This window comes from Neophocaena asiaeorientalis, unplaced genomic scaffold, assembly GCF_003031525.2.
Source record: "Neophocaena asiaeorientalis asiaeorientalis breed wild unplaced genomic scaffold, Neophocaena_asiaeorientalis_V1.1 scaffold129, whole genome shotgun sequence".
Classification (NCBI taxonomy): domain Eukaryota; kingdom Metazoa; phylum Chordata; class Mammalia; order Artiodactyla; family Phocoenidae; genus Neophocaena; species Neophocaena asiaeorientalis.
In genome coordinates this window covers 3,550,716-3,577,984 of record NW_020172446.1, presented here as the reverse complement: position 1 = coordinate 3,577,984, position 27,269 = coordinate 3,550,716, and the positions used below count along the sequence as shown (strand labels likewise).

At 53.5% G+C, this 27,269-nt stretch overlaps 2 protein-coding genes across 5 annotated transcripts; one reads left to right on the top strand and one right to left on the bottom strand.

Moving 5' to 3' along the window:
- SLC46A1 (solute carrier family 46 member 1) lies at nt 1–8,920 on the top strand. 3 transcript variants are annotated; one of them, XR_003002148.1, is made up of 6 exons: nt 1–228; nt 1,573–2,425; nt 3,551–3,634; nt 5,781–5,937; nt 6,470–7,335; nt 8,793–8,920. XR_003002148.1 is itself a non-coding variant. In XM_024737252.1 (5 exons), the coding sequence occupies exons 1-5, from the start codon at nt 1–3 to the stop codon at nt 6,525–6,527; spliced, it is 1,380 nt and encodes a 459-aa protein (XP_024593020.1). In that variant the 3' UTR covers nt 6,528–8,217. The 3 variants fall into 3 exon arrangements, 2 of the variants coding, with proteins under 2 accessions (XP_024593020.1, XP_024593021.1); XM_024737252.1 differs by lacking the exon at nt 8,793–8,920 and having other exon boundaries at nt 6,470–8,217; XM_024737253.1 differs by lacking the exon at nt 8,793–8,920 and having other exon boundaries at nt 18–228; nt 1,498–2,425; nt 6,470–8,217.
- On the bottom strand, nt 8,746–27,269 carry SARM1 (sterile alpha and TIR motif containing 1). 2 transcript variants are annotated; one of them, XM_024737250.1, is made up of 9 exons: nt 26,445–27,269; nt 21,452–22,067; nt 18,816–19,028; nt 18,418–18,509; nt 18,065–18,300; nt 16,047–16,149; nt 15,781–15,970; nt 10,823–10,944; nt 8,746–10,733 (listed from the first exon to the last, which is right to left on the bottom strand). In XM_024737250.1, the coding sequence occupies exons 1-9, from the start codon at nt 26,912–26,914 to the stop codon at nt 10,604–10,606; spliced, it is 2,172 nt and encodes a 723-aa protein (XP_024593018.1). In that variant the 5' UTR covers nt 26,915–27,269; the 3' UTR covers nt 8,746–10,603. The 2 variants fall into 2 exon arrangements, with proteins under 2 accessions (XP_024593018.1, XP_024593017.1); XM_024737249.1 differs by having other exon boundaries at nt 18,870–19,028; nt 26,445–27,061.

Genomic DNA, 27,269 nt, shown 5'->3' with positions numbered 1-27,269 from the left:
ATGGAGGAACGCGCGAACTCCCGGGGCGAGACCCGCGCCTGGCCCGCCGGGCCCGTGCTGTGCCGCGGCTGCGTGGAGCCTCTCATCTTCCTTGCCAACTTCGCCTTGGTCCTGCAGGGCCCGGTCACCACGCAGTACCTGTGGCACCGCTTCAGTGCCGACCTTGGCTACAACGGCACTCGTGACAGGGGCAGCTGCACCAACCATAGCGTGGACCCCACCGCGCAGGTAGGGGCGGCGGGGAGAAGCGAGGAGCGTGCCAGGGGCGCGCCCTGGGGGCAGCGGAGTGGGCGGGGCCTGCGTAAAGGTTGGGGGCAGCCCAGTGGGTAAGGATATTAGGTGGTGGGCGGGGCCGGAGCAAAGTTGGGGCTTGACTGAGAAATGCGTTGCGGGGATGCTTAAAGTTGATCTAGGTAAAGCGAGTTTGAGGGTTAACAAAAGAGGGTGTCCACTGAAAAAAAATGCATAAACTGAGGGACTTCCCTGGTGGCGCAGTGGTTGGGAATCTGCCTGCCAATGCAGGGGACACGGGTTCGAGCCCTGGCCCGGAAAGATCCCACATGCCGCGGAGCAGCTAAGCCCGTGCGCCACAACTACTGAGCCCACGTGCCACAACTACTAAAGGCCGCGCACCTAGAGCCCGTGCTCCGCAACAAGAGAAGCCACCACAGTGAGAAGACCGCGCCGTGCAACGAAGACCCAACACAACCAAAAATAAATTAAAAAAAAAAAAAAAACACAAACTGAAAGTTGAGAATTATGTTTTATTTGGCAGACTTTCTGAGGACTCAGGCCCAGGAGGCAGTCTCTGAGATAGCTCTGAGGGACTGTTCCCAAGAGGTAAGGGAGGCGCCAGGATATATAGGAGTTTTGCAATAAAAACCAGGTAGTTGGAACATCAAAAGATTACTGTTAATTGAGGAAAACCAGACATCTCAAGTTACTGGACTTTTTTTTTTTTTTTTTGGCTGCACCACCTGGCTTGTGGGCTCTTAGTTTTTTAACCAGGGATTGAACCCAGCCCCAGCAGTGAAAGCACCAAGTCCTAAAAATTGGACCACCAGGGAATTCCCACAAGTCAATGAATTTAGCACTTTTCTAAGTAAGGGAAGATGCAGGAGCCTGGGCTTATTGAAATCACTCCTCTGATATGCACCTTAGCTCTCTAGAGCCAGTATCCTGTTCTGTCCCATCCTGGGTCTGTACTTGGGGCTGGCTGCAGTGGCTGAGGGCTTGGCTGTCGGCAGCCTGTTTGTCTCCATCCTGAGTTACATCAGGGCTCAGCATCAGGGGCGGCAGTAGTGGCTGAGGGCTTGATGGCCGCAGCGTCCTTTGTTTGCCGATGCGGCAGGCGACAGTTTTCATTCACAGTGCTAAAAGTAAGAGAACGGATCTTGCCCATTTCCCATACCCCTCCAGTGTCAGTTTTTAAGAGTTGTACTAAAATTCTCTGAGGTTTAGGGCTCCAAAGAAAGTCCTCATCCCTGTATCTCCCAGGTTGGTGATGGTGTGGGCGATGGGCAGCCCAGAGTGAGGAACGGCACCCTGGTAATAAGACCCTTGCCTCCGCAGAAAGTGGAGACGCTTACCTCCCACTGGACCCTCTACATGAACATGGGCGGCTTCCTGGTGGGACTCTTCTCGTCCACCCTGCTGGGTGCCTGGAGTGACTGTGTGGGCCGCCGCCCGCTGCTGGTGCTGGCCTCCCTCGGCCTGCTGCTCCAGACCGTGCTGTCCATCTTTGTGGTACAGCTGCAGCTCCACGTTGGCTACTTCGTGCTGGGCCGCATCCTTTGTGCCCTCCTCGGCGATTTCAGCGGCCTCCTGGCTGCTGGCTTTGCCTCCGTGGCAGATGTCAGCTCCAGCCGCACCCGTACCATCCGAATGGCCCTGCTGGAAGCGTGCATCGGGGTGGCAGGGATGCTGGCGAGTCTCATTGGTGGCAACTGGCTCCAGGAGCAGGGTTATGCCAACCCCTTCTGGTTGGCCTTGGCCTTGCTGATTGCCATGACTCTCTATGCAGCATTCTGCTTTGGTGAGACAGTGAAAGAGGCGACATCCGCCCGGCTCTTCACACTCCGTCACCACCGATCCATCGTCCAGCTCTATGTGACCCAGGCCCCGGAGAAGTCCAGGAAGCACTTAGCCCTGTACTCGTTGGCCATCTTCGTGGTGATCACTGTGCACCTTGGGGCCCAGGACATCCTGACCCTCTATGAGCTTAGCACACCCCTCTGCTGGGACTCTAGGCTGATTGGCTACGGTTCTGCGGCTCAGCACCTCCCATACCTCACCAGCCTGCTGGGCCTGAGGCTTCTGCAGTACTGCCTGGCCGACACCTGGGTGGCTGAGATCGGTCTGGCCTTCAACATCATGGGGATGGTGGTCTTTGCATTTGCTACCATTACACCCCTCATGTTTACAGGTAAAGTGGGTATGGGTTCAGGGACAGTTTGTCGCAGAATTGCTGGGTGAAAACTGGGGACTGGCCACCTGCTGCCGCCAAATGTAGTTCATGCCCATGTCTTTGGAAACATCACTGTGCCCCTAGCCTGCACTGGAGGACAGACAACTAAGAAACCTCATAAAAATGCCATCTTTGTTATACAGAAAATATAGACCTTCAATAGCCAAAGTAATTCATTTACATTACCAACCATAAATATTGTTAGTAAGATAGAGCCAAAGACAAAAATATTGCTCTTACACTAATTGCTCCACTCCTTGGCCTCCCACAGCCTATATTCCTGGTGCTCTTAAGCAAAGTCCAAGCCATTAATGCCTTAATACTCACTTCTCTGATAAGAATCACAGGACCTATCTCAAATATCCTTGGTCAGCTTCTTTGGGTTTTTAAAAAAGCCAGTCTTCTCAGACCGCAGCTATCAAATTCCTGCTTCTGTTAGTTCTTCTTTTCTTTCTTTCTTTTTTTTTTTTTTTTGGTGGGAGGGGGCAGCTGCGAATGAGGAAGTTAACTTTCCTGAATGGACAGATTTATTTTAATAGAGCCCTAAAATGTGTACAGTCAGCCATTCTGTAATCACAGATTTCCTGATGTGGCCGCTCGCCTGGACAGTGCTGACGGGGACCAGGTACCTTTTTCTCCTGCCCACAGCATCTTCCATGGACTCGGTGCTGGGCTCAACGCCTTCGGGGGTGCAGAGATGATGAAGACACTGTCATTGCTCTGGGATTTGGGGGCCTTTCCCCTGAAGGGGCCCTGGGGGGCCTCATCGTGAATGCACTTCACAGGCACCACTGTTTTTTAGCAGTTTGCAGTTTTTTTTGAGGAGGTAACAGTTGCACAAGGGAGAGAAATGGTTACGAAGGACACAGTGTAAGCCTGTGAGTAACTAAATGTCAAGGGAAAAGGAACTTGCATTTACTGTGTGCTTGCTGTGCCCCATCGTTGTCTCCTTCCCCATCAGGGAAGTTCTTCCTGTGTCCAATCCGAGTCCCTCATGGGGTAGGTACAGGACCTCTGCTACATCTCACTTGGGCACCCCTCTCCCCAAGCCCATTTCCTTGATGATTGTTTCTTTCCTCACAGGGTACGGGCTCCTCTTCCTGTCGTTGGTCGTCACGCCTGTCATCCGGGCCAAACTCTCCAGGCTGGTGAGAGAGTCAGAGCAGGGTGAGTATCAGGGTGTGAGCCTGTGTCTGGCTCCTCATGCCCAGTGTTTCCTGAACTGCGCAGAGGGGAGCCACGGGCCAGGAGGCAGCTTACCTTCCTCCCTCCCACCCTGGAGAAATAAGTAGCCAAGACAACTGCGTTGCTGTCACAGTGCCCAGGGCTGGCAGAGAACCACAGCGATTTGGATTTTCAGACCACAGCGTTGGAATTTGCAGTCAGCAGCATACGATTATGTTCTTTTGCATAAGCCAAGCAGAGGATTTACTCTTTCCAGACTTCACCTTTTCCATCTGTAAAATGGATGTGACGATGCCAGAGTTCCCTGCTTCCTTGGGGTCAGAGTGTCCAACTTTGTGATGTAGGTTTCACTGTCTCCACATGGCAGATGAAGCAGAGGCCCAGAGGGTTAAATTGATTCACCTGAGGTCACTCAGTAACTGGTGGAACTAGGATGCACACCCAGGTCTCTTTCTAAGAGCAGCAGGTCTGGGAATCTGGGTTTTAGTCCTGGCTCTGTCACAGCGGCTCTGTGATCTGGGCCTGTTTCCTCATCTGTAACACATGTGAATTGCTCTTTTTGTGTGTGTGGGGCGGGGAGGGGTTCTTTTCTAGTTTTTAAAATTTAATTAATTAATTTATTTATTTTTGGCTGCATTGGATCTTCGTTGCTGCACGTGGGCTTTCTCTAGTTGTGGCGAGTGGGGGCTACTCTTCATTGCGGTGTTCAGGCTTCTCATTGTGGTGGCTTCTCTTGTTACGGAGCACAGACTGTAGGTGCACAGGCTTCAGTAGTTGTGGCACGAGGGCTCAGTAGTTGTGGCTCGCAGGCTCTTGAGTGCAGGCTCAGTAGTTGTGGCGCACAGGCTTAGTTGCTCCACGGCATGTGGGATCTTCCCGGACCAGGGCTTGAACCCATGTCCCCTGCATTGGCAGGTGGATTCTTAACCACTGCGCCACCAGGGAAGTCCCGTGAATAGCTCTTGATGACATCTGTAGGCCCTTCGAGCTCTGACAGTCTGATAGTTTAATCTCAACTTCTGTTGGGCTGTTGATTATTTTGCAAAATTTGTGTTCTGCTGGCATATCGATTCTATTTATTTTAAAATTTTTGGCTGCGTTGGGTCTTCCTTGCTGCGCGCAGGCTTTTCTCTAGTTGCGGTGAGCGGGGTCTACTCTTCGTTGCCGTGCGTGGGCTTCTCATTGCAGTGGCTTCTCTTGTTGCGGAGCACGGGCTCTAGGAGCACGGGCTCAGTAGTTGTGGCTCGTGGGCTTAGTTGCTCTGTGGCATGTGGGATATTCCGGACCAGGGTTCGAACCCGTGTCTCCTGCATTGGCAGGTGGATTCTTAACCATTGTGACAGCAGGGAAGTTCCATGCTGTCATATCTATAAAGAATAGCTTATCAGGCCTCTTGGTCTTTAGATCCCAATCCAGAAACATGTAGCTCATCCACGTTTTCCCATCTGCCCTGGAAGTAGGATCTGGTGATGGCAGAGACTCTGGTGCCATGTATAGCCCACCATGGGTTCTGTTATCCTCAGAACCCATGTGCCTTCACTCATTCACTCAATAAGCATTTTTCTAGCACCTTCACTGTGCCCAGAGATGCCAAGGGGAACAGGAGAAAAGAACAGCTCTTACTAACTGCCTTCAGGGGGCCAGGCCCTGTGATAGGTGCATTACATGCGATTATAGTGTTACCAACAATCTATGAAAGGTATTATCCTTATTTAACAGAAGGGGGACAGAAACCCAGAAAGATAAGTGTCTTATTCGGGGATCACACAGCTGATAAGTGTTGAAACTGAGAAATAGCCCAGAAATTTATCCTAAACAGGAGATGATTCCAAAGGGGATAAACCTAAAACCATTTTATCGGACTTTATCAGGCTTTTGCTAGGAGATATCAAATGTACTTGTAATATAGAGATTTAATAACAGCCATTTGTTTTGTAGCACAGGTGCTTTCCATGCATGACCTCATCGAAGCCTTATCACAACACATGATGTAGGAGTCATAGCTGAGGAAGGTGACACTCAGAGAGGTTAAGTGACTTGCTCCAGGTCACACAGCTGTGAGGTAGTGGTGTCAGGATTTGCATTTAGGTCTTTCAAATTCCTGAGTGTGCTATTTATTTCTTCACAGGCGCTCTCTTTTCTGCTGTGGCCTGTGTGAATGGCTTGGCCATGCTGACAGCCTCCGGCATCTTCAACTCGCTCTACCCAGCCACCCTGAACTTCATGAAGGGCTTCCCTTTCCTTCTGGGAGCTGGCCTCCTCTTCATCCCGGCCGTCCTGATTGGGTAATGCAGGGCCCTGACCCAGGCTCAAAATGGACCCCTTCACCCTAAAGGTATCCTCTGCTTCCTCCTCCTTCCAACCTCCTCAGTCCTGGAGCTCTTCCCCTGCGGGAAGTCCCAGCCTGCCTCTCCCCTTGCAGATGGTTGCCTAATCGTCTGGGAGCGATTCCCCGGTAGCAAGGCAGAGGCGGTAGGGGAAGGGTCAGGCTCACAGTACTTCTTGGCAAGGCTATGTTCTCGCACCCAGTTCCCCTCATCCCCCTCCATTCCCATTTTACAGATGGAACTATGGTGGCAGAAATGTGCTAAAGGGAAGCCTGGAGAGCTTCCTCGGCTAGTTGTGACCAGGCCACACGCTAACCTGACCCACTTGTTTCTTCCCCCAGAGCCCTCTGTCTCTGGACATTGTCTTCCACCTCTCAGCTTGGGGAGGGGGAATACCTGGACCAGCCCATCCGATAAAGCCTGTGTCACTTCTCCAGGAGTTGAGGGTCCCCCCGTGTTAAATCTGAACTCTCTCTCTGGTCTCTCACAGGATACTGGAAAGGGCTAATCATTGCCCTGAATTCCAGCAGTTTTCCCAGAGCCCCTGATCTGCCTGGACCAGAGGGCAGGGGGCGAGAGGAGCAACGTGAACGCCAACCAGCTGGAAGTATATGCCTCTGGGTCCCAGTCCTCAGCAGCAGCGGCAGCTCCCCTCAAAGGGCAGTGTTCACCTTGGACCAGGTGGTCAAGCTAGACCAAGGCCCCCACCTCATCCACGCCGTGCCTGCCTGTGATTCTAGGATCTGGAATTGTAACCCAGACAGTCCCACTCAGGGCAGGCGGTGTGGGAGCCATTTGGAACAGGGATCTGTTAAACCCTTTAGTCCATCAATCACATAGAACCCTCCAGGGGAGAGGAGAGGTCCTGATGGAGGGACCGGTTGAAGCATGAGGGCAGCACCTCTGCTTCCAACCCAAACTGTGCAGCTCACCATGCTTAGTTCACGGCCAAGCAGCTACCAGTCACTCCTTAGTGATGAATACGGTACCACTGGTCAGTGCCAGCTCTGGGGGAAGGGAGGGTTGTGGGAGGGACTTGGTGCCACCTGGAGGGAAAGTGCTGCTATCTCTGCGTGGGAATCAGTCCCCTGGGCTTAGCAGTGCCAATCACAATAAGTCTGTATAATCACCCTGGAATGAACCTTCCGGCCCCCAAGGCATTGGGCTGTGGGGCCTTCTGTTTTCCTGTTCCTAGTTTGCCCACTGTAGGTCGGACAGCAGTGGCTGCTGGAAGGGACAGGGGCCTCTGAGTTGCCATGGGATTGGTACTGGGCGTGGCCAGCTCAGTCCTCATCTGACTGCCCATTCTCTTCTCCGGAGCTGCTGGGAGGCGAAGGGCTGCCGCGCTTGCATCAGGTCAGCAGAGAAGCTCCGGGCAGAGCCCTGGCCGCTCATTCCTCAGGGTCAGAGATCTACTCCCTGAAGACACCTTGCTCTGGTCTTCCTGGCTACACCAAACCAAGCAGAATCAGTTTTTGTTACCACTCAGCCCTCTAACACCTCCCATTGCTGGGCATTTCAGCAGGGCCACGTGCTGACACCATCCCTCGAGCATCTGTAGCTCAACAGGAACCTGGAGATGGGCCCGACTCCCCAGAGAATGAGGGGCCCATTTCTAGGGCGTTAGGAAAGCCTGGACCTGAAGTTGAAAGGCAGAATGGGACTTGGTATTAAGGCACTGGCTTTGATGAGGGCCATAGGCCCCCAAACAAATCAGATGACACTTGACTCTTCAAAACAGAATTGGCCACAGGGCATGGCCCCCTGCTGGTATTTCTACCCTCATTCTCTCTCACCTGCCCTGCTAGCCAGTTTTCTGGCTAGAAATCACGCAGGTAAAACGTGGCCCAGGGCAAACTAGGGTCAGCTGTGGCCCTCTGTAGCCTGGGCCTGTTTCCAGATTACCATCTCACTGTCCCCTGTCATTGGGAGATCAAGCAAGGAGAGGCCCCCTCCACTGACTGTCCCAGCAGTGAGGGTGGTAGGAAAAAGGCTCTGGGCTGGCCTCAGGCCCAGGCTCTACTCCGGGCATTGCCTCTGGTTCGTGTGTGGCCTTGAGCAAGGCCCTCTATGAAGGGTTAGATCAGCAATGCCTCTAATTGTCTGATCATGGTTGGACAAGTTAGGAAACACTAGATTAAATACTGTTTTAAGATCCTTCCTGTCTCATACATTCTAGAATGGAATGAATGCCTCTATTCATGGACCTAGGGGAAGGATAAATGAGTTGGAGCTGGACTTTTGACTTTTGAGTGTTTCTTGGTCGGTCATGAGCAATTCTTGGTCTTGGAGAGGGGTGGGGTGAGGCTGACTCAGCCCCGACCTGGGAGCAGCAGCTACAGCCCAGCCAAGCAGAAAACCCTGACCCCGCAGACCAGGCTGCAATGTCAGAGCAGGCTGGGGGGCGGGTGGTGAAAGGCTGTTTCTCAGCCCTTTGTCTCAGGACCGGCACTGTGAGACCACGCCTAGGTGGAAGGTGCGGGCCAGGGTGCCTGCCCTGGCTGCAATCTGGGCAGTGTTTGTTACGGCCGGGGAGGCTGGCCCCTGAACACACTGGCCTGGCCAGGGGAGGCTCGTCACTTCAGCTGCTCCGGTGGGGCCCGGAGGCTGGGCTGTGATTCCTCAGAGAGACAGGAGGGAGGCAGCAGTAGAGAGTGTGCCAGACAGAAAAACAAAGAGCGCTGGGCAACCTCTCTGAGTACTGTCCATGAGGGACCTCAGGAGGGAGTGGGACTGATTGGGGACAAAAAGACAGAAGGCTTCCCCTGGAGGAGACTCATCACACTGTATTGTTATTGTCTCTGCTCTTGAAGGCAACATCCAGTCTGCCTCAGTCACCGTCGTATCCGGGGCACCGGTGGGCATTCATGCGGCAAGAAGGAAGAGGGTCAAGTGCAGTCAGAGGACCGGCTAGAGGCAGTATCTTTGACAGGGAGGCGAGTGGAAGGAAGGAGTTCCAAGCCTGGAGCGAGACCTTTGACTTTCTGACGATGTGGCCCAAGAGCTCCGAGGGCCCTGGCCAGCACCTGCAGGAGGTGGCTCTGGGAGCTGAGCCAGCCTTCAGGTGTGAACCCACTGCCCTCAGGAGGGGAGGGGAGGGGCAGGGCAGGTGCCCGCTGAGCCCATTAGCTGGAGCCTGCATTTACTGGAAGGAGGATGCTTTCTTGCTCTCCTACCCTGGTGGAGGAAGGGGCCGAGGGACACTCCTGCTCGGTTATTTCTTTACAGCCCCCGAGTCAGCCTTCTGTTGTGAAAGCCTGTCCCCCCACGGCTAGATTCTTTGGGGCAAGAGGGAAGCCAGCCGTCTGTGGAGCAACAGCCCTGCCCAGGGTGCAGCCTCCAGGATGATTCTCAGTCCCCCCGACGGTGGACTGAGCGCCAGGAGGCCAGGTCTGCATCCTGGGGCTGCCACTGGTGACTTGGGAAACTGGGCATGACATTCAGTTCCTTCTCTGTAAGATGGAGATAATACCAGGTAAGGCTGCTCTGATGATTAGAGACCATGGAGTGAAGTGTCAGGGAAATGGCAAACATTTGTGAGGCATTTGTGTTTCAGTCTTGCTTCCTAAGGTATCATTCCTTGATCACCAGCTTCAGCCCAGGTGGGAGTTTGTGAGAAATGCAGGAACTCGGGCCCCACCCCCGTGTCCTGAATGGGATTTTAACAAAATTCCCAGGTGATTCGAATGCACCCCATGCCCTTCTTCAGGATCTTGCCTCTTCCCAGGGAGCTACAGGTTCTGCCCGGGCTACTGCTGCTGCCACAGGGGGGCTGCCTCGCCCCAGCTCCCCCTGAGCCAGTGCGGGGGCAGCCTTGGACGGGTGAGGGGCTGAGGAAGGGAGCTGGGCCACGCTGGGCAGAGGCGTGGCGCACAGCACCAAGGCCAGGTAGGGTGGCTAGCTGCTCTTCGAGAGGCAGCGTCCCCTGTTCAGCCTCAAGCAGGGGGCTCCCGTGCACCGGTGAGCGCAGGCCACGGCTGCAGACCAGCCAGAGCGAGGGCCGGCTCAGTCTCACCCTGACCCCAGATGTGGTAAAGGAGGATGCACATCAGGAAGGCTGGGAGTGGACCTGGGACCAGACCAGGCCAGCTAAGGGCACTGAGTGGTTACAGCGCATGGCCACAGGATGGCAGGAAGTGGTGAGCCCAGGGGCCAGGCGCAGTCTCGGTGGAGAGCCATGGCTAGCCTCTCATCCCTAGCTGGCTCCCGGGCCCAAGCCCTTGCTTGGTGGGGAGGGTTGGCCATTGCACTGAGCCCTGCCCGAGGCTGCCTGCCTTCACTCTACTCAGGCTGGCTGCTGGCAGGGCAGGAGAGGGGTTAGCATGCAGCACACCCTCATTCTCCAGTCTCCAGAGCTGAGCAGTGACCCTCCCACGCCCGAGACAGGACCTGGGGGCAGGGGCTAGGGGAGGTCTTAGCACCCCCAATGCCTGGCTTCCCTTCCCTTTCCAGATATTGAGGAAGCCGGGTTTGAGGTGGATGGTGAGGGTCAGGGGAGGCAGAGAGCCATTTCCTGAGAAGAGCCCAGGCTGTCTCAGCCCAGGGAAGCCGGATTGAGGAGCTGTTCCATTGGGGGGATGATGGAAATGGGGGGTCACGGCAGGGCTTGGGAATTAGGGACTGGTTAAACGGGGCCCAGGGGTGCAGCACCCTCCAAACTGGTGTCAGAGCCCGCAGATGAGTCCCGGGAGGTGCGGCCCTGCAGGAAGCGGATGATCTTCTCGATGGTGGCCTCCTGGTACTCGTGGGACCACCTGTGGGTGCAGAGGCTGGTGGGTCAGAGGGCTGGGCAGAGGGAGCTGCTGGCTGGGGGCCTGTGTCACCCGCCCCGCCCCCTCCTCACTTGATGCCATTGAAGGTGAGCACAGCCTGCATGTCCTCGGGCAGGGCCCGGGGCTCTGGCCACTGGAATCCATCAATGACGGGCACGATGTTCTTGCCACAGTTCAAAGCAGTCACAATCTCCTAGAGGAAGAAGAGGGGAAGAGGAGGACACGTGGGGCCCCATCCAGGGACCTCGGGGCCAGGCTGAGCCCAAGGGGGGATGTTGGCCGTGAAGTCCACGTTGACTTCTCCCTCATCCCCTGTGGTATGATAAATCTCCATTTGCCCTTTGTTCCAGGTTCTTGGTACAGAGCTCCTAAAGCCCTCTCGCGTGACCTGGGGGGTGGGGCTGTGCCGAATAGCTTCAGGATGGGGGCTGGTGGCCAGGGAGACTAAGCTGTGATTAGAGGGTTGGAACTTTCAGTGCCCCCCTCACCTCCAGGGAGGGGAGAAGGGCTGGAGACTGAGTTCACTCACCAATGACTTAATCACACCTACATAATGAGACCTCCATAAGACCCCTAAGGACTGGTAGGTTGGTGAACACATCTAGGTGTGGAGAGGGTGGCCCGGAGAGGGCATGGAAGCCCTGCCCGCGCTCCCACCCCCGCTTCCTTTGCCCTGTGCATCTCTTCCATTTGGATGTTCCTGAGTTGTATCTTTTAAAACGAACCAGTAATAGTTAAGTAAAGTGCTTTCCTGAATTCTGCATGTCATTCTAGCAAATTATTGAACCTGAGGGGGGTGGTCATAGGAACCCCTGCATTTGTAGCTGAGTCAGACAGCAGTGCAGGTGGCCTGGGCCTTGCGACTGGGTCTGAAGTGAGGGCCGACTTGTGAGACTGATCCCTTAAACCATGGAGTCTGACACTGGCTCCCGGTGGGTAGTTAGTGTCAGAACTGAATTGAATTGTGGGACAGCCAGCTGGTGCTGGTGAAATGGAGAACTGGTTGTTGGTATGGGAAAAAGCCCACACAAATTTGGTGTCAAGAAGTACATCACACCCCCTGCATCCAAACTGATCCACCCTGAGCCCTGCCAGTTGTAGTCCTTATTTATTTCTCAAATCCTCTCATTTTTCTCCACTTCCACCCCCACCAGCCAACCCCGTATTACCATTAGCCCCTACCGGGTCTCTTCTCATCCATTCTTGCCTCCTCTAATTCATTCTCCATGTTGCCCCTTCACCTAGCTACTCTTTGCAAAATGCAAATCTGATCATGTCACCCCACCCCCCTACTTAAAACTTCACGACTCTACATGGTTCTTTGAATAAAGTTCAAGGCTCTGTGCGGTTGGCCACAGCTCACTTCTCAAACTCTATCCCTGCGCTGTCCTCCCAGCCACACAGACCTTGCAGTCCCTTAGATCTGCCACCTCCCTCCCTCCACAGGGCCTTTGCACATGCCGCCTCCTCTGACTAGAACACTCTTCCCTGCCGTTTCACCTAGCTAATACCAACTCATTTTTCTGATCTGAGCTCAATCAACTTTCCTAGGGAAGTCTTCCCTCACTTCCTGACCAGGTCAGATCCCCTGTTACAGGTTCTCATAGGCTCCGCATCACATGCTACACTTACGAATTTAAATTCACTAATGAGTAATTTACTTAATATCTGCTTCCCCACCAGACATAAAGGTGGGAACCATGTCCAGGTTTCACTCACCTTGTATCTCAGGATCTTTCACAAAGCCTTGCCCGTAGTCTGCCTTTGCTAAATACTTAACAGCGGACTGGCTGAATGAATGAATGAGACAGCATAGCATTTAGGGGTTACGCTCTGGAATCATCAGATCTGGGTTCACATCAAGTCTCTGACACAGGCTCTGTCATTTGAGGCAAAAACAACAGGCTCTCCAAGCCTCTGTTTTCTAATTTCTAAAACAGAGTTAATGATAGTCCCTATCTTGCAGGATTGCTGGGAGAAATAACTGTGCTATCCCATGGCAAGTGGTTAGACTAGCGACTAGCATGCAGTGTATGTTTTAAATAAATAACAAGTGTTATTACTTCCTCCTCTGTAAAGTGGGGATAATAAAACTTACCTCACTAGGTTGTTCTGAGGATATTGCTATTAATGGGTGCTCTGGTAAGTGCTTATTGAATGTTTTTTTCCTTTCAAGGGGGTACCACAAGGATTGGACTTCATGTGGGATCTTCCCGGACCGGGATACGAACCCGTGTCCCCTGCATCGGCAGGCAGACTCTCAACCACTGCGCCACCAGGGAAGCCCAGGATTGGACTTTTTGAGTGCAGTTTACTTGTGGTTTTCCATATTGATTACCCACTAAATGTGGCTTTGAGGAAAGCAGTTTTAAAACCAGAGGCAATTCAGTACTAAAAACAACCAAGGAGGGATGATGGAGCCTTTGGGACTGGTCCAAGGCAAAGGCTTCCACCACCTGCCCGCTCCTCCCTCCTTGCAGTTGGCTGGGACAGTGATGGATGCCAGGCACCCTCGTGGAGCAGAGCCTTCCTGGGGAAGGAATCTGCATAACTTCAACCCTGATTGGCTTCTGGGGCACCTCTCCATTTTACAGCTGAGAAGAAGGAAGGCCAGCGAAGGGGAGGGACTTGCTCCCAAGTCACATACATGCCCAGCCCAGGAGAGGGCCAGGTCTCTGACTCAAGCATTCAGATTCCAAGTCCAAGGCTATTTCAACCAAGCCCTCTGCCTCTCTGCTGAGCACTTGGATGAATTCTGGCCCTGCAGCAACTTATGTGGGAACCTTTAGACATTTGTTTCATCCAGAATTACACAGAAGCAAAGACAGCACACTGCTCACTGTACCGATTCAGAGCCTGGCCAGTCTGACCCAGTAAACCTAGTAGATAACGTATGCTTCTCCCAGTCATCTCAGCTTCATCAGAATCACTCATCTATTTAATCATTGATTCAATTATTCTAAAAACTCTTCAAGAGCCTACTTTGTACCATGCACGGTTTTAGGCATCAGGGATGCAGCATGAACCAGGCAAGGTCTGAGCTCTCAACGGAGCTCACAGACACTCCTCTCTTTCTCTCAGAAGGCCGCCTGCCACCTGCTCTAAGCCATGATCCTCCAGGGTGTCTCTCTGACCCAGCATCCCCTCCCCAAACCAAACCCAGTATTCAGACCCTCCTACATGGCCTCTGGGGCCTGACCCTCTTCCCCGCTGTCAATGTGGGCTGCACCCTAGCGTGGAACCTTCTCCCTAAAACCCACTGGTATGGCGTCACTGCCCTCACGGGATCCCTTTTGCCAGTGCTTTCAGCACAGGTCTTCTCCCTGCCTTTAGGAACCCCATAACCTGGTTTCTTAGTTCTTACCCAGCCAGTGATGTGCTGGTACATGTTTAACAACTAGCTCTCCAGAGGGGGAAAAAAAACAACCAAACAAATAAAATCCTGATTTGTAGTTTTTACCAATTTCTTTAGTGTAACTACTCCCACCATGGCTGATTTCAAGCTACTGGCGTGACATCACTGAACTCGGAGTTGGGAAAAGATGCAGTCACTCTGGTGTCAGCTGATTCCAATCCTATCTCACCATCTCCCCTCCCACCCTTCAGATCTGAGTCATAGGACAAAGCTGGATCTTAAGAAAGTGCATGGGCTTTGGAGTCAGACAGGAGGATTTCAAAGCCCAGTTCTGATTTCTGCCCAGGCAGTGTGGCCATGGGAAAAATTATTCTACTTCTCCGAGCCTTGGTTTCTTCATCCGTAAAATGGAGAAGGCAATACCAGTGATAATGCAGGTTTCTGGCACCCTTCTCATGCCTACTTTTTTTTTTTTTTGCGGTACGCGGGCCTCTCACTGCTGTGGCCTCTCCCGTTGCGGAGCACAGGCTCCGGACGCGCAGGCTCAGCGGCCGTGGCTCACGGGCCCAGCCGCTCCACGGCATGTGGGATCTTCCCAGACCGGGGCACGAACCCGCGTCCCCCGCATTGGCAGGTGGACTCTCAACCACTGCGCCACCAGGGAAGCCCCTCATGCCTACTTTTCTTCTTTGCTCCTGCTGTTGCCCTGCCTGAGATGCCTTCTCTTCCACTGGCCTAAATTCTTAAGACTCTTCTCAAGTTCCGCTTCCTTCACGAAGCCTCCCCGGATTATTCCAGCCCTTGATGTTTTTTTCCTTTCTCCGTATTCTTATAGCAAGTAAGAGGTTCGCCTACCTGGCTTTACGTTGACACCAATTTATGTATGATCTAGTCATTCTGGGCATATCCTTGTCTCCTTAGCTGCTTTAGGACAAGGGCCCTATCCATATGACAACTGCTTCCCTTTGCCCTGGCCCCAATTCCTGCTGACTAACGAGTAATGATTAATAACCTACAGATGTGATACAGATCCATCCGTCCATTCTACAAGTTCCCAATAAGTTTTTACTATGCGTTAGGCACTCGGGATACAATGGGGAATTAAACAGTGGTAGTACTCACAAAAATTATATTAATAATAGTCATTGCTGCTATCATACAGCAGTTCTTACGTGCCAGGCATTCTGCTAAGCACTTCACAAATTTTACCTCTTTTAATCTTCCTAACAATACCCTAGGGAGTTAGGTACAATAACTATCCCGCTTTCCAGTGATAAACACGAAGCTCATTAGGGTTAAGTAACTTGCCCAAAGCCAGAGCCAGGATTTAAACTCACAGCTCTTAACCATTCCACTGTGCCTGTCACTATGCTCTCCTGCCCCCCTTCCCTCACAGAGGTTATTTTTCAAAGCGTGTTCATCCTTCTCTGACCCTCACAACAATTCTACGAGGTGAACAGGACAGGTAAGTTACCCCCATTTTGAAGATGAGAAAACTGGGGCTCGGAGAACCTAAGTGAGTTGCTCAAGTCCCATTACAGTCAGAGCCATGGCTCCTGACTTCCAGCTGGGCTATGGAGGTTGCTGGAGTATATGCAGGTGAGAAAGAATGAAACGGGGACCTTGTGCCCTGGGCCACAGGCCAATGCTGGGACCACAGAGGCCAGCACTTACCTTGTGCACCCAGTCCTTGCAGTCGTGGTCCTGCATGCACTTGTCCAGAGCCCCAGCCGACAAAACCAGCACAAAATTGCGGGCACCCATGATACTCTGAATGAGCTTGTCCTCGAACTTGCCCGCTTCCAGCTTCTCCACATCAATGAAGACACTGAAGCCGTGCAGCTGCAGGTGCACCTTCAGGAGGCTGCAGAGAGGTCCTGTGTCACTGCCGTGGCCTCCCCGCAAGGCCCCAGGCAGCCTGCCTGTCCGCCCCTCCTCACCTGGCGAGCTGGGAGCCTGAGTTTCGGCGGTAGCTGATGAAGACGTCTGGAGTGTCCCCGCAGGGCTTGCAGCCGGTGCAGGGCAGAGGGGAATGTAGCATTTCTGAAGCAGACAAGAGACGGCTTGGTGAGGGTGGGCCTTCCCCATCATTCACCACGAGGTACATAATCTCCTGCATACCCAGCCCTCTCAGCCCAGCCCAGGCAGGGTGGCTTGCTCCAAAAAGGGTCAGAGAGGTGGAGAGATGGGGCCTACAGGAAGGCAGGCTGCAAACTATCAGTGAGGCCCTCTCAGGAGGCAGGCATTGTGTTCTGGGGACACCTCCAGCACTGCCCTCTCTCTAGAGCTCCAGACCTGCACAGCCAGCTGCCCACGGGTACTCCAAACCCAACCCATCCCAAATCCTCCCCAGACCCCACTTCTTCCTAGTCTCCCACCAAAGCCAGAAACCTGGGTATCAGCCTCAACTCCTGCCTCTCATTCATTCATTCAACAAATATTTACTAAGTGCTTTCTGTGTGCCAGGCAGTATTCTTAGTGCTTGGGATACAGCAATGAACAAAACAAACCCTGCCCTCATGGAGCTGACATTCAATACTCAGGGTCAGGCACCGTGCTCTGTGGATTCTGCCTACCAACATCCTGGACTCCAGCCTCAGGGCCGTCCCTGTGTCCAGGCCCCCAACTCCAGCGTCCTCAGTGGTCTCTCCAGATCCACACCTGCCCAGTCTAATCTTTTTGCCGCAGGCACCAGAGAGCTCTGCTTAAAATCCAAATCTGAGTGTGTCATTGCCCCCACTTCAAAACTGTGCATGGCTCCCTACTCCCTACAGGAGATGTTTGTAAGCTATTTTTGCTGTAGCACCCTCTTGTTTTTAAAAAATTAAATCTTGGGGATTTATTGGGAGCTGCAATGTAAAAATGATAGAAGTTAATCTGCTTTGGTTGAAGCAAAAGAATGGGGCCAAAGCCCAGTCCCTTGTCCCCTGTGGGAGCTTAGTACATACTTATTGAATGCATGCATGCATGAAAAGAACGCATCTTATAATATTCAGACAACGTTTGTCTCTTTACGAGGTATAAAGGCAGAGGTTGAGATCCCAGTTCTGTCATTTAATGACTTATAACCTTACAAAATGAATTTAAATCTCAGTTTCATCATCTGTAAAATTAACACCCATGATGGAACTGTCCTTTATCTTTGATTATGATGATGGTTACACAGGGGTATACATTCAAAACTGTTCAAACTGGACACTTTTAAGTTAAATTATACCACTTTTATTCTTTAAAAAGTTTTAAAAGCTGACTTTAAAAAAACAAACACCCACTGCACAGAACGGATGTAGAGATTAATGAGATAATATCTGTTAAAAACTTAATCAGGGCCTGGCCTCTAGTAATTGACAATAAATGTCAGCCAAATAGTAAATTAGTAAATTAAATCAAGAGGGCTGCTAGAGCCCTAGGATCCACTCTGCTCTCACGACCTCCCTAAAGCACCCATACTTTGTCAGCTGTGGACTAACAGGATAAGCCCTCTGTCTTCCCGCCCACATCCCCTGTACCCAGCCCCCATGCTGTCTCACCTCCACACTTGCATGTACGGCTCCCTCTGCCTGGGCTGCTCTTCCTGCTGCCACCACTCTTTTCCCCACCCCCAACACGTCCTTCAAGACCTGGTCAGGCATCCTCCCCTCTCCAAAGCCTAGGCCTGGGTGGACAGGGTAGGTGGTGCTTCCTCTAGGTTCCCACTGGAGTCCTGGGCATGCCAGCTCCTGCAGCCACGTGCCTGTTTATACGTCTGCCTTCCTCCCACCCTCCTACCCACCTCAGACTGGGAACTTCTTGAGGGCAAAGTGTAACATATTCATCTTTATCCTCAGAGCCCAGTGCAGCACAGCCTACGCGCTCAATCAACCCGCAGGGAGGCTCTGAGCGCCCCCCCATGTGTCTCCCCTCACCCCTCCAGGGCAGGGGCAGGGGCAGGGCTAGGGGCCCAGGTGGGCAGGCTGACCTCTGGCGGCCGTGAGGATGCGGGCGCGGTGCACGCCCAGGTGGATGCCGCAGTCCTCCAGGAGCTGCTGCTCCGACACTCGGTGCAGCAGGGAGCGGTCCAGGCCGCAGCTGACCAGGCCATACGTGTATTGACGGAAGCGCGGGTCCAGGCTGCCCAGCCAGTCGGCCAGGTTGCTGCGGTCGCATGTAGCATAGTTGGCGAAGGTCTTGAGCTCCGTGAGCTCCCTAAAGAATCTGCACCCAAGGGAGGAGACGATGCTGAGATCTTGACTGGGCACTGGCTAGAGGCGGAGGGGGCGTTTAGTTAGACCTGCCCGGGGCGGGGGAGTATGCGGGCTGGAGGCTCCGTACCTCTTGCGGGTGAGGCCTGACTTCATGCTCAGGTCGGTCTGGAGTTCCTCATCCGTGAGCCGCAGAAGCAGGTCTCCATCCACCTGCTGCTCCTGGAGGAGGGGTCAGATGTAAGGAAAGGCTCCCATCCTCAGCATTTGCACCCCACCCAGCACAAGATCAAGAGCAGGGACCTGGAGATGGCGGTAGGGGAGGCGGATGGGACCCAGATGAGAACCGAATGACCCCGAAAAACACTGAGTACAGGCTCCCCACCCCCAAAAGTCCACCCTGGTGCCGCTGGCGTGCTGCGCCGGGATGGGGCGCGGTCGCCTGTGTGCAGGGCGCCCCTAGCGGCCACGCGGCCCTAGGGGATGCGCCTGCTCCGACCGCCGGCCGGCGACCCCGTGCGGCTCTACCCGGAAGCTCTCGCAGTACTGGGAGAAGCCGATCTGCTGCAGCCACGTCTGGACCTCGGCTTCCTTCCAGCTGGCCACGCTGGGCAGGATGGGCCGCGGCACCTCTTCGCCCAGCAGGCGCAGCGCGCGCTTCGCCAGCGCCGACGTGGTACCATTAGTGGAGTAGGAGACGAGGCGTTTCAGGCTCTGGATGGCACCTATGTCGCTGAATACCTGGGGAAGTGCAGAGAGGATGTCTTGGACCCACCTATTCACCAGCCGCCCCCAAACGTGCCTGGTCCCCTCCCTCGCCTCTTCTCACCGCTGAAAACCCCACCGTCTGCCCTTGCCCTTCCTTCATCCAATAAATCACCAGGTCCTGTGGATTCCCCCTCCAGAAGCTCCTTCAGCTCTTGACCAGGTAAGTCCCTCTCATGCCTCCCCTCTACAGCTTCCATCTGCCCTGAAATCAAGTCGAGTTCTCAGTATGGCTGCCAGGCCTGGCACAGTGCAGCCCCTGCCCACCAATCCCCGCTCTACTCCCCCTTCACCAAGCCACCCACCCATGGAGGCTCTCCCACCTCTGGGCCTCACTCAACCTGTGGTGTTTCCAGACGCTTAGTTCTTCTAGCCTGCTTGTGGGAATCCTACTCATCCATTGGATCCAAATTGATTGGCACCTCCAACATGCAGCCTGCTTTGATTGCCCCACAGCTTGGCCCATACCTCCAGTTAGGCCTTGTGCTACACTCTGGATGCTACTGTTGTTAACTGATAGTGCAATTTCTACTGGACTGTAAGCTGAGGTCATGTCTTAGCCACCCCTGGAGTCCCATAACTGGCACACTGCAGGGCACAGAGTGAGGGCTCACTATGTCTCTATTGAACTGCGCTCACTTGGCCTTGCTGGGAAAGAGGTGCCAGGGCTGGTGGACATGGCTGCTGCCAAGACCCACTCCTTGGGGTCCTCACTCCCTACTTCCCTTTGAATCCCTCCTCCCAAAACAGAATGGCCTGTTTCGTAAAGCCAGTCCTCCCATGGCCCAACTCTGCGGTGCAGAGAGGAGAATCAAAAGCTCCTAGAACACTGGACCTTGGAAGAGGCCTCAGAGACCCCCTAACACAACAGTCTCTTCTGCATCTATGGGAACACACGTGATGGGTGACAATCACCTGTGAGACACGCTCCTCTGATGACCCCTGTCCAGCCCCAGATGACCCCTGTCGCACAGACAGGGTGGTCCATGCAGTGTGCACCGCTCCCTGTGCACCAGCGGTCACTAACCCCCCAAACCTCCAGAGGAATACAAAGGAGGGAGTGTGACATTATTGGATAATCTTAATTCTGTAATATTTAAAAAACTAACACCAGAAACTTTCGATAATTTAACTATTACTAGTCTCACATCCAGGGTAAGAACTGCTGCTGTGGTCCACTCCTTCAATTTTCCAGAGGTCAAAAGTGAGGCATATAGGGACTTCCCTGGTGGCACAGAGGATAAGACTCCGCGTTCCCAATGCAGGGGGCCAGGGTTTGATCCCTGGTCAGTGAACTAGAACCCACATGCATGCCGCAATTGAGAGTTTGCGTGCCACAACTAAGGAGCTCACAAGCCGCAACTAAGGAGCCTGCCTGCTGCAACTAACACCCAGTGCAACCAAATAAATAAATAGTAAAAAAAAAAAAAAAAAAAAAAAAAAAAAAAAAAGTGAGGCACATAAAGGCCCAGAGAGGGGAAGCCAGGGACCCAGAGTCACACAGCAATTTAAAGCAGAGGGCAAAGGCTGCATATCAGGTCCTGAGATTGGGGACCCTTTGGGACCTGGGTGGGAGTTATCTAGCTGACACATGGATGTCCTGCCTCTGTTTACTCCATCTCCTTTTTGGACTCCAGACCCAAATGACAGAATGGCCCACTGGAGCACCCCAGGTTGTCATCCCTCAGGCACTTCAAACTCCATCTGTCCCATTGAACTCACTTTCTCTCCACCCTCAAACTATCTCACCCAGTTCACCTTATCTCAGTAGCAGGTGCCACCATCCACTGGGTTGTCCAAAGCCAGGAGTATCCTCAGCTGCTCATCTTCCTTCACCCAGCCACCCACCAAGTTCTAACTCTGTCTCTTCGGTAACCTCTGGAATCTGCTTCTCTCTGCCTCTGCTGTCACGCCCTGGTCCTCACCTCCACCATCCCAGCTGCCCCCTGCCATGGCCTTCTATCTGACCCCCCTGCCTGCAGCCTCATCCTTGCCTACCCCATCTCCATGCAGCAGTCAGGGTGATCTTTGTAGAACACAGAGATCATACAGAGATGTATGTCCCCTACATAAAACCTTGGTCTTGCCTTCAAGGCCAGAATGATGGGTCCCTCATCTTTCTCCTTATTTCACCTCTCATGTGTATTTCAAGTCCTAGTTTTTTGTTTGTTTTTGTTTTGTTTGTTGTTTTGTTTTGTTTTTGGCTGTGCCACCGGCATGCGGGATCTTAGTTCCCTGACCCGAGATCAAACCCGTGTCCCCTACAGTGGAAGCGTGGAGTCTTAACGAATGGACCACCAGGGAAGTTCCTCAAGTCCCAGCTGAATGTCATTTCCTCTGGGGCGCCTTCCCAGTTTCTCTTTAACCCCCTCCCCACCCAACCCCACACCCGCACCCACCTTGGTCTTGCCCTGCAGACTCTTGATGGCAGCCTCGGCACAGAGATAGAAAGCCCCGATGCACTGCGCCTCCAAGCGCGACGAGTCAAGCAGTGGCACAAGGCGCTGCAGGTCGTCAGGCCCGCGGCCCTGGCTGGTGTCACTGGCGTCCACCAGGCAGCGGGCGAAGCAGCCGGGGTCCAGTGAGGCCACTAGCGGCTCCACGAGGGCCAGCGTGCCCGAGCGCTCCACCTCGCGCTCCACCTCCTTGTTGGTGGCCAGCACCGCCACGGCGAGGCAGGCGTGCAGTCGGAGCATCTCGTCCTCGGAGAAGGCGAGCGGGAAGAGCCACTCGGCGGCGCGCTTCTCCACCATGCGCCTCTGCGCCGCCTGGCCCCCGTGCAGCGCGCAGTTGGCCAGCGCCAGCGCGCAGTGGCGGAGCAGCGGCGGGTCGGTGCGGCGGCACCAGTACAGCACCGCGTCCAGGCCGCCGGCCGCCACCAGCCGCTGGCACGTCTCCTCCGAGTGCTTGAACATGTGCTCCAAAATGCCGGCCACGCTCCGCGCCAGCTCCACCGGCTCCCGCTCTTTTGCCAGGTTCAGGATCACGCCCAGCCCGATGCGCGCCACTCGGTCCCTGCCGAAGGAAAGCGGGAGGGAGGAAGTGGAGGTGCCGCAGCCCGGGGTGCTTATCTTAACCCAGGGCCTCGTTACTTATGCTTTCTGGGCCTCGCTAGAGTCAAATAGTACATGAGTCTGGTCCTCCCTGCCTCCTCCACCTCCCTCATCTCCTGCCCTGGGACAACCAGACTTCTCTGATTATAAGGGTGCTCCATTCTGGCCACACCCATTTCTTCCCAGACACCCTTCCCTGGAGAAGCAGCATGTGTAGTGGTTAAGAATTCAAGCTCTAGAGCAGATCTCCTGGGTCCTGGTTTCTTCTCTACCATTTTCTAGCTGTGGGACCTTGGGTACCTTCCTTTATCTTTATTAGTTTCCTCATCTCATAAATAGGATAAAGTGAATACCCACCCCATAGAGTTATTACGAGAACTAATGTAAGAATGCATGTAAAGTGCTTGGCACAGTTCCTGGCACATAGGAAAGACTCAATAAATGTTCATTTCATCAAAATTCTCCGCATTCTATGCTGTGTGACTGGGGTGTATTTATTCATTCATTCAAAACACCATTTATTGAGGACTTACTGTGTACCAGGCACCGCAATAGGGGCTGAAGTTAAACAGTGCCTAAGAGAGACTGGAGCTAATAACAGCTAATATAGAGACAAACAGTAAGCAAGTAAACGGCAAATGAACAGGATCATAGTTATCCGACCAAAACGACAGCAAAACCAGGTGCTGTGATGGAGAGTGCCTGGGTGGAGGGATATGTCTGAGGAAGTGACATCTGCGAGTTAAATGTCCAGAGACCCCTGCTTGCCAGTATCTGGAAGGAGAGCTTAATAGGCAGAGAGAACAGCAAGGACAAAAGCCCCGAGGGCTGATGAGCTTGGCACGTTCCAGGAAGAGAAAGAAAGCCAGAGATGTTTGCAATGTCTAAAACAAACAAGGAAAAGTGTAAAATCAACGAGGGACTCGTATATAGAATATATAAATACATATTCAAATGAACAAGCAAAAGGCAGTAAATGCAACAGAAAAGGGGCGAAGGACACAAATGGGCAATTTACCAAAGGAAATTCAAAACGTTAACAAGCAAATAGAGATACTCTAATTCATTAGTAATCAGAGAAATAAAAATTAAACCAGCTATCACTTTATACCCATTAAATGGGCAAAAAGCAGAAGCTACTTCAAGTGGTTGAGGTGGAAGTTTCAAGGGAAGAGCGAGGAAAGAGTTCCTGGGGGCCGTTTGAGCCATCTCAAAGCATTTGGACTTCATCTTGATGGCAAATGGGGAGTCACTGAAGGGCTTCAGGAAGGGGAGTGACCTGGTTAACACATAGGTTTTAGGAAACTCGCTCTGGCTGCTGTGGGGAGGACAGGTCAAAGGGAGAGAGCTTGGAGGCCAAGAGAGGAGACAGGAGAGTTGCCACACTCCAGGCAGAGGTGAAAGTGTCCTGTCTTCCTGACCTCCACCAATGATGTCCCTCAAAGACTTATAGGCCCAGCCAGCTATGGAGTCCTTGCCCAGTGAGCACCACAGTGACCACAGTGCTTATGACTTTGTGTCCACTGCAGGGCCCAGCTGAGCCCAGAACATGGCCTGAGGCCAGGACAGCTTTGCTGAGCTGATCACTGAACTTCTCTGTAGCCCAAAGGAACAGATGGGTTCTAATCATCCACTCGGGCAGACGGCACTGCAATTGTTCCTTTAACCAAGGAGAAAGCCAAGGCTCAGAGAGGTTACATGGCATGCCCAGGTTACACAGCTGGTGAGAGGCATAGCTGGGATTTGAACTCACATCTGTCTGTCTCCAGGGCTCAAGATCCTTCGTCTGCACTTTGTGCTTCCAGAACAATCTGACTATATATACTCCAAGAATATCAGAACCAGGAAGTGCTTAAGAAGTCATCTAATCCAACAACACCCGCGCTGAGGCTCAATGAAGGGAAGGCCATGTTCAGGAACATCAATTCAGAAAGAGGACTGCGAGGCTTGCGGGATCTCAGTTCCCCGACCAGGGATCAAACCCAGGCCACGGCGGTGAAAGCCCGGAATCCTAACCACTAGACCACCAGGGAACTGTGCAATTGTGCATTTCTTGAACCCCAGCCCTCACCTCTCCCTATGCACTTGGCACCTTTATAGAGTTGAACTCTGTGCTATTGTGACATTTATTCACTCAATTCCCAATTCTTCTACAGTCTGAGAGGCTGTGGGTCTGGGATCAAATCACAGCTCCGAAAGAGGGGTAAATTGTCCATATATACACATATATAAGCCTGTATATGTAATATACACATATATGCAAGTGCTTGTATATGCAGAGACTCTCTCTTGGAAAGACGTACAAGAAACTTGTTTCACCGGTTTGCCTCCAGTGAACAGAAAGAACGTTTAAGTGTGTATCATTTTTGTACTTTGCACTTGAATTTATGTGCAATGGTTGTTTTTTTTTCCTTTTCCTTTCTTTAAAAACCTTTCGCCTCCACTTATTCACTGTGTATTCTTGGGAAAGCCATTTAACCTCATTAGGGTCTCCTGAAGGGGGCAGGCTGTGACTTTAGAGGGCTAGTAGTAAGAGTGTGGTGGGACCAGGCTCAGAGCGCCCTACCCTGTTGGGCTTCTCCTGGTATTCGAGGGTCAGTGGAGCTGTGACCTAGGCTCCCGGGCAGTGAGTGTGGCAGCACCCAGGGAAGAAGAGAGCTGCAGGAAAGGGAATGGCAAAAGGAGTGGGTGCACTGATAGAAGAACCTTCTTTATGAGGAAGTTGGTTGGTGGAGGAAGGAAAAAATTTCATAGACACAAATTCTCAGTGTGTCATCACCCTCTTCCCTTCTTGCCCTCCCAGCCTCCTCTCGGAGCAGTGCAGAGGTGTGGGGAGATTATGCCTTTCTCCCGGAGGATTTTGATCGGAACCTGGCTCGCTGGGTTCTGTCCTTGGTCCTGAAGTGATGCCAACACCAGCACGTTGTTTCTTGGGACCAGAGACACCGGTTAGTGTGCCTCCTTTCTCAGTAATTCTGAACCAGGTGAGGATTGTTATTTTCAACCTTGAAAAGTATCAGTTCTATTTGCATCTTGCAGCCCTCCTCTTCTTAGGGTGCTGGCTGCACCCATTCTCCAGGAGTTCTAGCTGCCCTATCCCACATACCAGGCCTACAGGACACACCCTTCAATGCTAGCCCACCACATCCAGTGAGCACCCACTCCATTTGCTAGCCCTCCACATTCACAGCCCATCCCCAACAGGACACCTGTTGTTAGATAGAAGATTAATGACTTACTGAACAAGCAGAATCCTAACTTGGCCTCCCAACTTAAATTGCTTCATTCATGCACTTTTGAAAGTTGTATCATTTCCACCATCCACAAGCTTATCTTTACTTTTTGAAAAGGGCAAGGAAAACGCCCCTAATCCATGCCCATCACACCTTTGAGAGCTTCATAAATGGAAAGTGGCCCTTCCAAAACCCTTCTAAACCTGAAGGGCCCGAGAATTCAGCATGAGACTGGAGTGTGACAGCCTGGTCTCCTCTGGCATTAGAGGGGCAAGGAAGTGGGTCAGTGGTCCTCATATTCCAGGGGAGATCCCAAGAGGCACGGAAGCATAGCAACCAGGCTTCAGTTGGACCCCACCTACTGTATCTTGGCACGTGTGGGGAAGATGTAGGGAACACATACTCTGGCCCCTGCCTAGCTCCACACCTCAGTTTTCTCTTCCCCCACCATCCATCCCAACTGAAAACACCCATCGTGTTTCCCATGAGCAGGCACAGCATGAGATCATGTCTGTCCTGTTACATGAAGCAAAATGAAAAAGGAGGAAGCAGGAAGTGGACTGCTGGGGGTGGCATGAAGGCAGCAGGTAACCTTAGGTAAGCACTTATTTCAGCCTGGGGGAAGAGGAAGGGGTCCCCCCTCCTATTTTCTGAGCAATGTGTTCTCTTTCTCTTTTAGTGGGAGTGGGACGGTATGGCAGAGAGAAGGTAGCACGGAAGGATATCCACGCCCATCGGGAGGAGGGCTGTGGGTTTAGAGGGCTTGGGCAATGGGATCCCAGCTCCATCCTCAGAACCAGGGACAGATTCCTGTCCTGCTACTCCATTCCTCCCCTCTCTCATTTCTCACCCCACCAGCTCTGGGAGTGAATCCTGGCTGCACCATTAGTTCACTGTGTGACGCTGGGCAAGTCACTAAACTTTCCCAGGGCTCAGTTTTCTCATCTGTAAAATGGACACGCTGGTCCCCAACAGGGAAATAATGCAGGGGTTTGTGAGGTGAGGCAGGAAAGGCACAGTGCGAGGCTCACGGGAGACCGAGGCACTCGACCGCCCTTGCGACCCTACACCACGCGGCGCTCTCCGCCCCAGCCCGGCCCCCTCACCGGTTCTCTGCCACCAGGATCTGCTCCAGCAGGCGGGCAGCCTGCACGCGCGTCTCCAGCTCCGGCGCCTGGAGCAGACGCAGCAGCAGGTCCAGACCACCGTCCAGGCGGATGGCGTCGCACAGACCCTGGGCTACCTCGCGGCCCATGGCTGGTAGCAGCCAGGCCTCCTCCACCAGCTGGAAGACCTCGGCTAGGCTGGCTCCCACGGCCCGCACGCCGCCCGCCTGCTTCAGAGCCGACAGCGCCTGCTGCAGCTCGGGCAGCGCGCGCTCCAGGGCGCCCTGCACCTCGGTGCTCGCCCCTGGCGACACCTCGCGGGGCCCGCGTCTGCCCGCCGCCCACCACGGCCCAGCGCAGCCGCTCCCGTCCGGCCCCGGCACCGCTAGCCGCTCGGCGCCCGACCGTGGGCCCGACATGGCGAAGAAGCGGCACAGATTGTAGGCGGAGAGAAGCAGCGTCAGGACCATGGGCACGGGGTTTCAGGGGGACATCCCTGGAGAGGCGGGGCCGGGCGGAGCGACCCAGACCTTGGGAAAAGGAGGAACCAAGAGGGGACCAGGGGGAAGATGATGCAAGAGGGAGGGTGGAGAGAAGGGTAACAGGCAAGGGCACCGACCAGAAGTTTGGGGGAGGGGTGAGGGCAGGATATAGGACGAAGAAGTTGGGGAAGGGGATGCAGGCCCAGATGCAGGGGACAAGCGGGAGGAGAGAGCGGGAAGGCGAGGAATGGACCCAGGGGCCAGAGGATCTAGAAAGCAGCAACCAGAACAAAGAGCGGTTCCAGTTTCGCCTAGGTTCGCAGGGACGCTCTGCAGGAGCCCC